Source organism: Kogia breviceps, chromosome 15, assembly GCF_026419965.1.
Source record: "Kogia breviceps isolate mKogBre1 chromosome 15, mKogBre1 haplotype 1, whole genome shotgun sequence".
NCBI classification, from domain to species: domain Eukaryota; kingdom Metazoa; phylum Chordata; class Mammalia; order Artiodactyla; family Physeteridae; genus Kogia; species Kogia breviceps.
In genome coordinates, this window is record NC_081324.1 from 25982120 (window position 1) to 25996044 (window position 13925).

Genomic DNA, 13925 nt, shown 5'->3' on the forward strand with positions numbered 1-13925 from the left:
GCAAAAGAACAGCCATAACAACAAAATCGAAAGCTCTAAAGGGAGATGTGGTGGTGATGAAAAGAATATAAAAAACTATACCTTTTTAAAAAAAATCCTGAAACTAAACTCTTGAGCACCATATACAATTCTTCCCTGGTTGATCAGAGAAAGCATTAGAGATTTAGAAAAGGACAGATGTTCTTTAATAGGCATAGGAGATTTATTCTCTGTGTCACTTAGCACTAGCAAAGCATCACAGAATAAATAAGAGGGGAAGGGCTCAGAAAAGGCCAGATTGTGGTTTTCATAGTAGTAGCAGGTCGTCCCTTACAGGCTTCCCTGTCACTGAATGGGAAACTCCTCACCTTCACCGCTGCTTGTGTGTGTGTGGTCCCTCCATGCTCATGCGCAAGTGTTTTCCTTTCACAGAATCCTATTTCATTCAGCCAAGACAACTGGCTCAGCCCAGTGAGCTTAAGAGAACAGTGTCAATGCCGGGACACTCATCACAAACGTATTTTAGACACAACAGAGACCAACTCATTAGCAGCAGGTAATCTGTCTTCCTGTCACAAAAAGAAAAGCTCAAATATACCTGGTATTAAGGATGATTAAATCAGCAGCAATCTACCCAATGAAAAATGGCACATTAGAACACTTTTACACGTTTTTAAGGAGCTCCCCAAAGTGCAGAGAGACCAACAGCCTCGATAAGACCAAACATCCTGCTGGAGGGAGAACCACATCTGGAGCCTATGTCTCCACGTGGACCTCGCCACTGCCCTTCCACTGCCAGAGAATATATAGAATCCCGGGTAAGTGCTTGGGAAGCATTAGTCTAAAATTTTCAAAAGTTCTTGGAGGAAGTTAAATCACACAACTGGGGGAGGGTGGAATGTTGAAAGATGTAAGTAACAACAGGTGTGTGCATTTGCTAAAGAGACCACTCAGCTACTCGATAGCATCCACTCCTAAGAGACATGAACATTAGGCAGGGAGGGAGAAACGTAACCGAAGGGTTCCCTATAAATAACTCTTTAATTGGAATAGAAAGAGAAGCAAATGGTAGGAAAGCATCTCTCATTTAGGGGAAGGCCTTGAAGGGCTTTATTTATCTGAAAGCTTCACTGTAAGAATCTTGACAGCATGACCAAGGTTTTCCAGGAGCTCAGAAAACAAGAGTAATTTCTGAAAGGACAGAAGATAAGATCCTTCCAGATTAGCATTAGCAGAGTTATCTGTTTCCCTTTTTTTAAAAATTAATTTATTACTTTATTTATTTATTTTTGGCTGTGTTGGGTCTTCATTGCTGCACGCCGGCTTTCTCTGGTTGAGGCAAGCAGGGGCTACTCTTCGTTGTGGTGCGAGGGCTTCTCCCTGCGGTGGCTTCTCTTGTTGCAGAGCACGGGCTCTAGACTCATGGGCTTCAGTAGTTGCAGCACGCAGGCTCAGTAGTTGTGGCTCATGAGCTCTAGCACGCAGGCTCAGTAGTTGCGGCGCACGGGCCTAGTTGCTCCACAGCATATGGGATCTTCCTGGACCAGGGCTCGAACCCGTGTCCCCTGCATTGGCAGGCCGAATCTTAACCACTGCGCCACCAGGGAAGTCCTGTTTTCCTTTTGAATTATTTTTTAATATCCAAAAAATGTATTTCATAGAAAATAAGAAATATGAATATCTTCTAAACCTATAGAAAGATGCTCAAATTCATTCAGAATGAACGAAATGCATGCTTGAGCACTTAAATATTACTTTCACTATCAGACTGGCAAAGGTTTTTAAATTTGGGTACTACATGGTGTTGGCCAGGGTGTGAGGAAGCAAACACACACACCACTGATGGGAATGTAAACTGGTACAACCCTGTTGGCAGAGAATTTGGCAATCAGTGGTTTTCTTTCCTTCTGACCCAGCAACTCTACTTCTAAGAAATTGTCCTACACTACACTATATGCAAAGATATGTGTATAGAAAGACTCTTCACTGTAGCTTTTTTCATAATAGCAAGAGACTGGAAACAACCTAAATGTGTATTAAGAAAAGATTGGTTAAACACGTTTTGGTACAACCATGCAATGAAATGTCATGCAGACATATTAAAAACATGTTCTGTCTATCTATAATAGTGTGGAACAATATCCAAGTTACATTGTTAAGTGTGAAAAAACCCACAAGGTGCAGAAGAGTATGTGTGCTATGTTCCTACCTGTATCTTAAAAGGAGGGAGATCGAGATACAGTTGTTGATGTTAATGTAGATATAAATAAATGTTCTGGAAAGCAATTGTAGTAGTTTCCTCCGGGGAGAGGGCTCAGGGGTCCTTTTTACTCTTTTTTTCAGAAAGATTACTGGTTTTTTTTTGGCTGCATTAGCTCTTTGTTGCTGCACCTGGGCTTTCTGGCTTTCTCTAGTTGTGGCGAGTGGGGGCTACTCTTCCAGGGGCTCCTCATTGCAGTGGCTTCTCTTGTTGCAGAGCAGGGGCTCTAGGTGCGCGGGCTTCAGTAGTTGTGGTACGTGGGCTGAGTAGCTGTGGCTCGTGGGCTCCAGAGCACAGGCTCAATAGTTGTGGTGCATGGGCTTAGTGGCTCTGCAGCATGTGGGATCCTTCTGGGCCAGGGATTGAACCTGTGTCCCCTGCATTGGCAGGCGGATTCTTAACCACTGCGCCACCAGGGAAGTCCCTGAAAGGCTACTTTTTAAATGTATGGTAAAGGAAGGGGAAAAAATTGGGGGCGGAATCATTTCCTAACTCTTAGAAGTCTAACAAAACAATACTGAAGCAGAGGAAAACTGGAGTTAACTAAAATGCTCACACAGAATGGAGCATTCTAGTTAAATGACTTTTCTGGCTATTCAACATTAAACAAGAAAGTCCATTTAGTTGAAATCTTTGTTAAGAATATTCATTAAACATCTGCATTTCTTCTTTGCCTGGGTGAGTCTTGTCCAGGGAATCTTCCTCCAAGCACCTTGCAGTGCTTTGTGCTCATAGTTCAAAATGCCACTTTTCATAACAGGAGATGAATCTAAACTGATTCTGGGGCCACCTTGTAAGTTTTGTTGTTCCTCATCACACAGAAATGGAATGTTAAAGAAAAAAGTCTTCAGGCTGATAAGAATTCTAGTTTGTTGGATGTAAGCTATTTGAAATCTAGCTAACTAGAATCACATGGAACCCATACATTTAGGAGCAGCTAAATTTAAACCCTGTCTGGCACTGAGTTAGACTCAAGATGAAGAACAGTGAATGACATAGAAGATGTCAACATAGATTTCCATGAATTACAATCTGGTAGGGGTGATAAGAATTTATAAAAACTTACACATTTGAAGTAACTTGAGAACAATCACAAAGTAATAAGTAATAGGTTATTTTAGGTACCTCAATCCTTTAAAAATATTTTATTATCACTTCCAAATAAGCCACAATATTTTGAAAATAAGTCTATCCAAAGTAATATAATTTAAGCATAATATTTGAGAGTAATTTCTTTTCAGAAAATATATCATATTTATATGCACTTTGTATTGATTACTTATCAGTCACCCTACAGAGTGCAACAGTTTAACAGGATTTCTGAGCAGCACCCTCCTTACATTGAGGCATAAATCAAAAAACAAGTGTTCTCATAAGGTGACTGGAAGATATAGTAAAATTTTATAATATTAAATATACCATATACTATGAATGAGATATTGTAAAGATGGAAACAATCTCTTAAGGGAAGAACAAAGTCCCTACAGGCTATGGGCTCTGCGAAGGAAAGTTGCTCAGAGCACCTGAAAGAATAATTAAGTTTTAAGTTTCTTGATTCTTCCTTAGAGTATCTAGTATAGGGACTAGCATACCGTAGTAGCCTCTCAGTAAATGTTAACTAAATATACTGCACATGCTTAATAATAAATGCTTCTTGAATGAAGAAAAACTAGGCCACTTCAGAGACAATTTTTTCCAGCTTCTATTCCCAAGTCGCGTGAATCGAAAAAGGGCTGTTGGTCAAACTTCCAAAGGAAGGGAGACCATGTTTGCTGATAGGGGCGTGACTGATAGCCACATATAGCAGTCAATCTACCTCCCAGGTTTTTGGTAATTAAGATCCAGGATAAATCTGAACATACAAATCACTTAAAACAAATAAGATATAACCTCATTTTGTACCACAGTATTTTGCTGGAACTTATTCTAAAAAACCAAAATCAAGAATCCCTACCCGAACAAGTTTTTCTGAATCCCCTCTCCATTTGCTTACGATGGTAGATGCAGAAATATTAAAGAAGGTTGTTTTGCATTCCGTAGCCACAGCTTTGGCCAGCAGAGTCTTTCCTGTACCTAGAATCACATGTGGGTAAAATATGAGCGGCCCTCGAACTCCATTCCTCTGCCTGCAGACAGAAGGCAGTCACACAAGCAAAACAGGAGGTGGTTACTCAGCAAGCACTGCCCCAGCCCTGAAGTAAGGACAGATGGGGCAACTCATCCTCTGCACACACGCTTCATGCCAAGGCCAAAACAGAAAGCCCTTTACCTGGAGGTCCGTAGAGCAGCAGTCCTTTCCAGGGCGAAAGGATTCCTGTAAACAGCTGTGGGTACTATAGGAACAAGGAACAAGGATGAGGTTTAGTACCTGGACGTCAGCCTGCACGCCCTGAGCTCAGGCAAGCTAGGGTTGCTAGGGTGAAACACACGCAACTCTGCTTCAGGCCCTCCTTTTTATAAGGCTGGCTTTCTCCTCCCCCCTCCCCCCCCCACCTCTCTCCCTCTCTCTCTCTCTCTCTCTCTCTCTCTCTCTCTCTCTCTCTCTCTCTCTCTCTCTCTCTCTCTCTCTCTATATATATATATATATATATATATATATATATATATTACTTATCCCACTTATCCCAATCTTACTTTCACACTTGATAGGATGCATGGCTTAATTTCTGTCACCTTTTAAAAGAGCAGTTATTTTAAGGAGGAGAAATGCATATGTAGGTACTTTCCTCTCTGTTTCAATAGTCATTTCTCACATGCATAACATCATTTCCCCCAGAGTTCGATACACATGCAGAGCATCTGGCAATGTTTTGAATGTTGTGAAGCAGGTATGCTCTTTAAGATACACACTAGAACCAACATACAAAAGTGTATGTGAATAAAGCTCAAAGCTATGGTGAAGCCTGATTTGGAAGTTGCGAACATTCAATGCAGAAGACATTATGAGACACTGACTCCCAAAAGGACATGCGTGGACTTTCAGTGAGCCTCTCCCATTAGTTCAAACTCAAGCCATCTGGAGTTGGTAGAGAACCAAGGAGAAGGAAAAATAATAGTAAAATTATAACTAGCTATTAGTTTCTTGCTGATGCTAATGTCAAAATGTTGACATCATGTGGAACTTCTAATACCGTGGAAATAACACAACCAGAGAATCTGATTGGGAAGTTCTATTCTTTCGTACAAGAAGTCTTGTACAATAGAGGCACTCAGAGGAAATAGGGAAGAAATACATTTCTACTAATTCTGAACACCTGTATATTTCTTACCCCCACGTCTGAACACAGGAAGGAAGAAAGGGAAGACAGTCCAAATTTACTGATTTTGTCCCATTCGAAAAGAAGCATCCAAAAATCAGGGGCTGCAAGGGCCCAGTGGTAAGAATAAATAGGTTATTCAATAAAGTAAATCTGTAATCCTAACTGCAGGAGATTACAAAAAATGGCCACAAATTATTTGCAGCTTCTTCCACCAAGAGGCAGAGGCTATTTGTCTATCACTTGAATCTGGATTTGGCCTTGTGAATTTGGCCAGTGGGACATTAGCAAATAGAAGAGACTTGAAAATAGAGATGAGCAAATATACGGAATAGAAGAAGAGACACGGGAAAGGCTCACGGAGTGGGCCCTGCCCTTTCTTGCTTCTGTCTGGGAACTCTGCACCACGTGAGCAAGACTTGGGCTCTCCTGCCAGAGGACGAGAGGCAGAGAGAGGCCTCAGCTGCCCTGGTGATCCCAGCTTTCACAGCTTTCACATCTTTCCCGGCCACCCTGGCCGATGCCCCAGACATGTGAGTGAGCCCAACCAACATCACGTGGAAAAGAGCCAAGCCGGCCCAGCTAAGCCCACCCACAGAACTGCAAACAAATAAACGATTGTCATTCTAAGGCACTAAGTGTTGGGGTGGTCTGCTCTACAGCAAAAGCCATGTGGTACACTGACCACTGTTGTAAACCAAACATGAAGAGTCTTGTTTTTCTATTTTTCTTCCTATTTAGTGAGCCACTCTGCACAAAAATGCGTCAATAATAAGCTGAGCACAGCCCTGTGGCTCTCCTGGCCAGTGCCCTGGAAGGGGCTGTCTAGTCTTTACAACCAGCTGAAAGCAAAGCCCCCAGTGATGGGGGTGCTGGGGCAGGGGGAAGATCTATGCAAAGTCAGATGCTCTCTCTTATGGCAGGTATTTCCACTATAAGAAGTATATTTTCAGGAAGGCAGGCTGATTTGAACCTATAAGTAACTGACAAATCATATATACTATAGAGTCTTAGATCTCAAATTACCTCTTAGAGCAGACACCTGCCTTCAACCAATTTGTAACATGATTTCAAACTGCCTAGAATGGACTGAGCCTTGGTGCTCCAGTGTTGACAAAACAGTGTGACACAGGCAAAAAGTTAACTTGTGGACAGAAAATCACCCTGTCGTTCTCTTCCTGACGGGTATGTGACATATAGCTTGTCCAATGGATAATGAACAGAAATATCTCCCAAGAGGCTTCCTTCCCATCCTTACCCTTATAGGATACACAACAGCTTCTTTGACTAACCGCTTGGCGGCATCGAGTCCAATAATGTCATTCCACTTTATGTCTGGATTATGGAGATAAATGTCCTGCAATGCACATTTGATCATTTTGTTAAAACTAATGTTCTCCTCCACAGCTGTAATAAACACTGGAGCAGCAGAATACTGACTTACAATAGGATATAAAGTGCCTGTGATAAACACTTTTCATATTAGATACATGTGTATATACACATTGTAATTTGAGGCTAGTTCACCAAAGGGATGTCATGAAAATATTCAGTGATTTTCCCTGAAGAAGACATTGCTGATATAATATGGTACTTTTAGGGTAAAAAAAAAAAAATCTTCTAGCAAACCATGCTGATTTACAACCGTAATCAAAGAAGCTACAGAATATGCCTACAAATTACGTTAGCTTTTACTCCAAAACATAGTTCCTAGCCGTTGCCTGGCCTCTCTCTTGCTCCTTGATCTCGAAAACACTTTCTTAATTTGCTGCCTAAAAGAGATAACACTCCTCTGGAACCAATCTCTCTTTTTCCCTAGTGATCGCTCCCTACTTCCATCAGGAGCAATGGCTTCTACAAAATCCAAGGAAGCCAACAACCAAGCGAAAGTCTTCCCCTTGCATAGCAGAGCCCTGTAGCAACCACTGAGGGTAATCAATTAAGGTAGCTTTTACTGATACTAATTTACAGTTTCCAAACTTCAATTTCGCTACATGCTCAGAACAGTCACTCTGGGGGCCTTTCTCAGTAGGAGCTGTTTTGGGCAAACTGAATGTCTAGAGTTCTACAGCCAAAAACAAAACAAAACAAAACAAAACAAACCCCACCTCTTTTCCAAAGTCATTCTGAGTGACTACAGAACAATCTGGAAACTACTTTTATATTTATTTAATTTTTAAATAAGTAAGACACGCACATGGTTCAAAAATATACAAACATGTTTTTTAAATGCTGGTGAGATGTTATACCTCCACTTCTGTCCCCCATCCTCCCAGTTCCCTCCACCAGAAGTGACAAATTTTATTAGAGGAACTATTTATGCAGGTGATTTTCATGGTGTATAATATGTATGATCCATTCCTGGGTGAGCCGACAAAGGTTTCAGTCTTCCAAAATCTTGGGAGAACCACCCTGTCTTTAAAGGACCACCCACTCATTCTTATTACCACACTTTCTTAGGAAAAGCCTGGCACACAGTGGGGATTCAACTACCATGGAGTTCAAGGCATCCATAGATAATAGCAGTATTTCCTGCCTTCTAGAGTTGGCATTGAATTCCACGTGGTACTGTTTAAGTTCTCAGTAGGAGGTCCCTCCTTATATCAATCAAAAGTTCCCAAGACTCAGCAGGACTGCCTCAAGAGGTGACGAGCTCCCATGCCTGTCAGCATTCAAGCAGGGTCTGCATGACTGCCTCCCACTGTACTGTGGGAAGGGTTCCAAATGCAATCCTTTCAGGCCACTTCTACTCTACAACTTTATTATCACTAGTCCTGGTATCCTTTTGCAAAAACACTAACAAGACTATTGATTTGGGGGTATAAAAATATTTTTCTCTGCTCTCTTACGCATCCTAATTACCACAGCCTGGCTCAATCCCCCATCCTCTAACTGGCAATAACTTCAGAGCTGGTCTTCCTATCTCCATGTCTTTGATAGCCTTCCACACTGTCATTAGAACAAGCTGTCTAAAAGTACATTTGATTGCCCCATTCTCCTGATGGACGACTTTCGAAGATTCCCAGTCTCCTACAGACTGACTCCAGCCCTGGGTCCTGTTCACAGCACCCTTACACGCAGGAACCCTGGTCTCTCTCTCCAGCCCATCTCCCACCATTCCTTGCGTCCCAGTTGGCTCCTGAGATGCATTGCACAAGCGCTACAATTTCACAGGTCTGTACCTTTGCCCAGAACGCCGCCCCCACCCTCTTCTACTCTTTTTTCACGTGGCTATTTCCTGCGTATCTTCTTCCCTAACACTTTCCCCACTCCTTAGCGCAACAATACCCATCCGTTATGCTCTCAAAGTGCACCTTGCCCGTGGGACGAGAAACCCTTATGGGCAAGGACTGTGTTGAGTTGTTCACCCTTGCGTTTCCAGCCACCAGCACATGCCTGACATATCAGAGGCGTGCAGGGGACAAATGCTGGGCTGAAAGGAGACCTGGAGGACCTAAATGATCTCAGAGCAGCTGTAAAGTTCTTGCATCATTTTAAACATCTCTCTGAGCCTGTCTAGGTTTCAGTCTTTCATTAAATACGAGATCACTGGAAATTAGAAAAACCTCCTATAACTCAGGAATCTATTCTATTCCCAAGAACTTGCCCAAAGTCACACAGCTAGAAAGAGGAGGATCTAGGAATCAAATCCAGGCCAACCTATTCCACAGCCTGTGTCGTTAACCATTAGACTTCACTGTCTTTAGGTCCTGGGGGCCAATCTTGAAAAATCAGTAGTTTGGATGGTAAGATCTTTCCTACTAATCTGTTTCTTCATGAAAATTTCCAATTAGGAAATCAGACTCCCAACATCTCTATTCCTAGGGTTCGACTGTTTAAACAAGACGCAGACATGCTCTTTCCTTCTCTGAGAGGCTTTCTTTCCTTAAGTCTTGGCTCGGCTCTAAACCCTTTCACCTGTCCCTTCCACTCTAAGTCTTTTTCTCTTTGGGTTTCCTTGGCCTCTATAGTGAGATGGTGGGCTTTCTATATTGTAATTTTACGATTCTAGAATTTATTCATCATGCATTATTGTACCTCTAAACAATATGAGTGCCTCTGCAAGTGGGGGCACTTTATAAATAAATAATTATATTTATTGTTATTAATAAAAGCAGCAGCCCACAATGCTCCAGGAGCCCCAATCCACCTCTGTAAATTTGTGAATTGAATATCAGATCTTACCCGGCTCACCACGGCTGCCAATTCTCGCATCTCACTGTTCGTGCCAATAAATGCACTCAGAGGTTTCAACAGTCGTTCCTGACGATGGGAACAGAAAGCCTAACGTTACAATATTACCTCATCACTTGGGAAGAAAAACAGGGCACGGATCTCCAGGACACAAATGGTGGCAGGTTGCTATGAACTTTGACTTGATCTCAAGGTTTTTCTGGACTCAAAATTATATTCCCGAAGTTCTTGTGGATTTTGGCAGTTTGCAAGATGAATGTCCCATCTTAGCCACTTACTGAAGGGTCTGGGTTACAGTCGAAGCTGTTCAAGCCAAGTTCGCTGGTTGCTCCTTTTATGGCATCTGTGAGCAGCCCTCGGAAGTCAATGATTTGGCCCTGAAAGGGAGTAACAGTTATTGAAACGGCTATTAAAACATGAGGGGAGACTAACCTTAATAGCTCATTTTCATTAAATTAAGATTGGCTCAATCCTCTGGGTTTGTCAAGGCATTACGTGCCTTGGTATGTAGCACAACCTTAAAGCCTCAAAAAGAAACTGCACTAATGATGAACAAGAGGATTTCATCAAGTTGGGGCACTCTAGGAAAAAGAAACAAGTTATAAAGAAATTCTTCAGAATGGAGTTGGTCTGGATGAAATTCCCAGGCATTTGTCATTTCCTGACACACCATCTGCTTCCTACATGTCTACTTCCCCTGTATGGTCTCGTCCTTTTTAAACATTCCACACACAGGAAGACCTCATTGGCACAAGAATACTGATAGCTCCCATTTATGGACTACACTGTACATTTACCATTCAGGAGACTGCCTGGCACAAAACAGGTGTGCAAGGTACTTGTGAGGATTATTTCCAACCCTTCTAACACTTCTGCTAGTCGGGAGTGGCATCCTAGTTTCACAGATGTGGAGGCAAGGCCAGAGAAGTTAAATGATCTGCCCAGGGCCACACAGCTAACAAGTGACTTAAGACCAGGATTCAAACCCAGATAATCTGTCTCCCCTACCCATACTCCTTCTGTCTCCCCTCGAGGCAGAGTGAAAAAGCAAGGATGCCTGTAAAAAATAAAAGACAATAACAGTAGCCAACATTTACTGAGTGTTTACTACGTGCTGGGTGTAACACTAAGGCACTCCATTCATCATAACCTTGGAAGTGGGCGCTATGATTATTTCCATTTCACAGATGAGAGAAATGAGGCTTGGAGAGATTAAACAACTTGCCCAAGATTCACAGCCAGGAAGGTCTGACCTGGGGTTTGAACCTAGGCAGGCTGACTCCAAAGCGAGTGCCTTTGGAAACAGCACATCTACAAAATTTGCACAGGGGCCTGGGAATCATGAAGCTAGGGGCTCTGAGATGGCAATGAAAGACCCATTTTGGAGATAGGCCCCTGACCTGATAGGCCCTCATTTAGCTTATGAAATGCTAGGGAGAAAACCATCCACAGTTTACCCTGAGGACATTTCTGCTGCAAAGAGAATTTATAGCCACATTCTTTCAAAGGTTAAGTGCTGGGTTAAATAGCCCCTTCCTTGACCTGATCAGAAACATCCATTCATATTAACATGAGATGTTCATGAGAGAAGCATTGCTGGGCACACAAGTGACCAAAAAAGTGACATAGGTAGTGACGGTGAGCAGGGAAGTATTTCTCCATGGGCAGCAGTGATTCGAATGTGTCACCATCACCCATATAATCGAGGCCCTAAAAGGAGCCAGTTCTGGCCCATGAAGCGGCTCCCCTTGATTTCAGGGAGATGCTCTCAGTTTCCCTCCAAACACACACACCCAGAGTTTAGTTTGCCTGAGAAGAGCTGGCCAGAGGTAAGTCAGCAGTCCCGTGCGATCGAAGAAAGAAAGATGACTCAATGATATTCAACCGTGAAAAGTTATAATCAAGAGAAACACGTTAGTGTCGATGCTGCTTTTTATTTCCAATTGACCCATTTTAATCTACCTTTGGCCTACAACTACCCAATATGGGTCTTTTCTGTTCGAGAGACTATTATTAACGAATCAGGACATGAGGTTCATTAGGAAAGGGGTAAATATCTATTGAGGACAAGATCAACCTTATATCAACTGAGGTTTCATGGTTCACATGAAATTACATTCAAGCCTGCAGCCATATCTCCAAGGAGAAAGGAACACTGCTAGTCAACTCCTACTGACAGGGCAGAAAAGAATGAGTGCGAGCAGGGAGATCACCTCTGTGCTTTGTGACCACCCAGAGGGGTGCGATAGGGAGGGTGGGAGGGAGGGTGACGCAAGAGGGAAGAGATATGGGAACATATGTATATGTATAACTGATTCACTTTGTTGTAAAGCAGAAACTAACACACCATTGTAAAGCAATTATACTCCAATAAAAAAAAAAAAAAAGTATGAGTGCGAGGCCACAACTCCTTAGATAATGCAGAGCACTTTGTTACTGTCATCACAGAATTTTTAAGCTGAAAGGAACCTTAGAAGCCATCTCTTCCAAACCCAGCAATTTACAAATGGGAAACTGAGCCCCTTGGAGATGGGGCCGTTCGTTCAAGTCCATCCACCCAGGAGGGAGATCCAGACCAGCACCTCAGGGTCTCATCCTCAGCCAGTCCCTTCCCAATTCACCCCACAGCCAACCTTTGAGCATCACGTATTACCTTTCCTCTTTGACAAATATAACACTTAAAATTGTTCATTTTCAAAAAGAAAAGGGAATTCCCCCATTTAGTGTTCAGTTCACAAGTCCCACTTACTTTTGGGGGGCGGATGTTTGCTTCTCCACTGCCTTTGTTGACTCCAGATATACTTAAGCCAAAGTCAGCACTCTCCTTATGAGTGTGATTGACAAGCTCCTGGAGAAAGAGGAAGACAGTGAGAAGTCAGCTGCGGAAAGCAACTTCGAGATGCTGGCTGCAGCTGCCCGTCCCGTCGCCCCCCACCATTCTGCAAACGGGGGCTCCCACGTGCGATTCAACCACTTCTGTGCAGACCCAACAAGATGAATAAGCTCTGCCTGTGCTAGGCAGGAGGAGCTGTCCCAGGAAGCCACGGGCTCTGAGCAGCACAAGCGGTGGAGGAAACGGCTGGGCCTTCGCCCACGCCCACTCACTGGCCTGTCTTTTCTCCTCGGGCCAGAGGTATTTGTGGGCAGGGGCGGCTGAGCTTGGAGATGCAGCAGTTAGCCAGCCTCCCGCGGGATTCATCCTGCCCCCCTTCCCCTCCCCTCCACCTGAGCCAGATTGCAATGGCCAGGACCACACAACCTCCTTGCAGGTGAGAGATTCCTTTCGACCAACTGAGTTTTGTGATGATGCCTTTCTATCCCGCCAGACCACTTTGACATGCATTCTTCCATTCCTCTTCACCATTTCCATTAGTTCTCTTTCCTTTGAAACCTGGTATGTTTTGTCCTAAACCAGAAGGTTCTTGGCATGGATTTCACCCGCCTGCTGGGCTCTCTCCTCTTGCTACCCATCTCTTTCCCCAGAAAAGTCCAGTGTGGAGGTCTGGGGTGGTGACCCACCCTGTGCGCCCTGGAGAAACCCAGCAGGAGACTGTGAGGCCCAGCCACACCCGAGACTACACTGGCCTACACTTCGGATCCCAGGGACACGCTTCAGGACAGGTAGAGCTGGCACCTAGTTTCCTCAAGCGGGAGGATTGTGCTTCGTGAGGACCAGGCCCTCCTGCTCTGACTGGGCCTAGGACTCACCCCTCAAGGCCTGTCACCCAGCACTCAGACCAGCGGAAAGCTTGTGGGGAGGAAGGAGTCCTCCTTCCTGATGAAGAAACGTTAGGAAGCCTGGGAATCTGCCCATCCTTTTAACCCAGTGTGCTGGAAGGAAATCTACAATTTAACAAAATCAAATTGTGCTCAATAAACAAATAAATGTGACTTTTTTCTTGGGGCTGTTTCTCAGCCACCTGCAATTTTACCAACGTCGAGTAAAGCCGGCCCGACCTGTTTAGGATGCTCCCTGTGGAGGGGCTTGGTGTCCCCTGGCTTCCCCACCGTGGTTTTGGACCGTGGCCTCTGTTCGCTGATCTTGGGAAGATTTTGACAACTGTCGCTCATCACTCTAGAGGAGGGAACAAAGACCATGGTGGAAGTCCTTTTAACTGAATTTGAGGTAACTAAACACCTTGCATAGTGCATTTAAAGAGAGTTCTGGAAAGATCTGCAGATGCAAGTCTGTCTGCACCGTCCTCCCACTCTGCCCAGCCCGGCCCTGTCCCTCT

General features: G+C 43.7%; 1 protein-coding gene across 2 annotated transcripts in view; it reads right to left on the reverse strand.

The window, feature by feature from the left end:
• KATNAL2 (katanin catalytic subunit A1 like 2) overlaps window positions 1-13925 on the reverse strand; it is a 92417-nt gene that overhangs the window by 19379 nt on the left and 59113 nt on the right. For both annotated transcript variants that reach the window (XM_067015986.1, XM_059040993.2), the window contains 7 exons: window positions 13648-13765; window positions 12440-12538; window positions 9969-10067; window positions 9682-9759; window positions 6755-6853; window positions 4509-4572; window positions 4194-4312 (listed from right to left, as the gene is read on the reverse strand). In XM_067015986.1, coding sequence (XP_066872087.1) covers window positions 4194-4312; window positions 4509-4572; window positions 6755-6853; window positions 9682-9759; window positions 9969-10067; window positions 12440-12538; window positions 13648-13765 — 676 coding nt within the window. The remainder of the gene's footprint in view (window positions 1-4193; window positions 4313-4508; window positions 4573-6754; window positions 6854-9681; window positions 9760-9968; window positions 10068-12439; window positions 12539-13647; window positions 13766-13925) is intronic.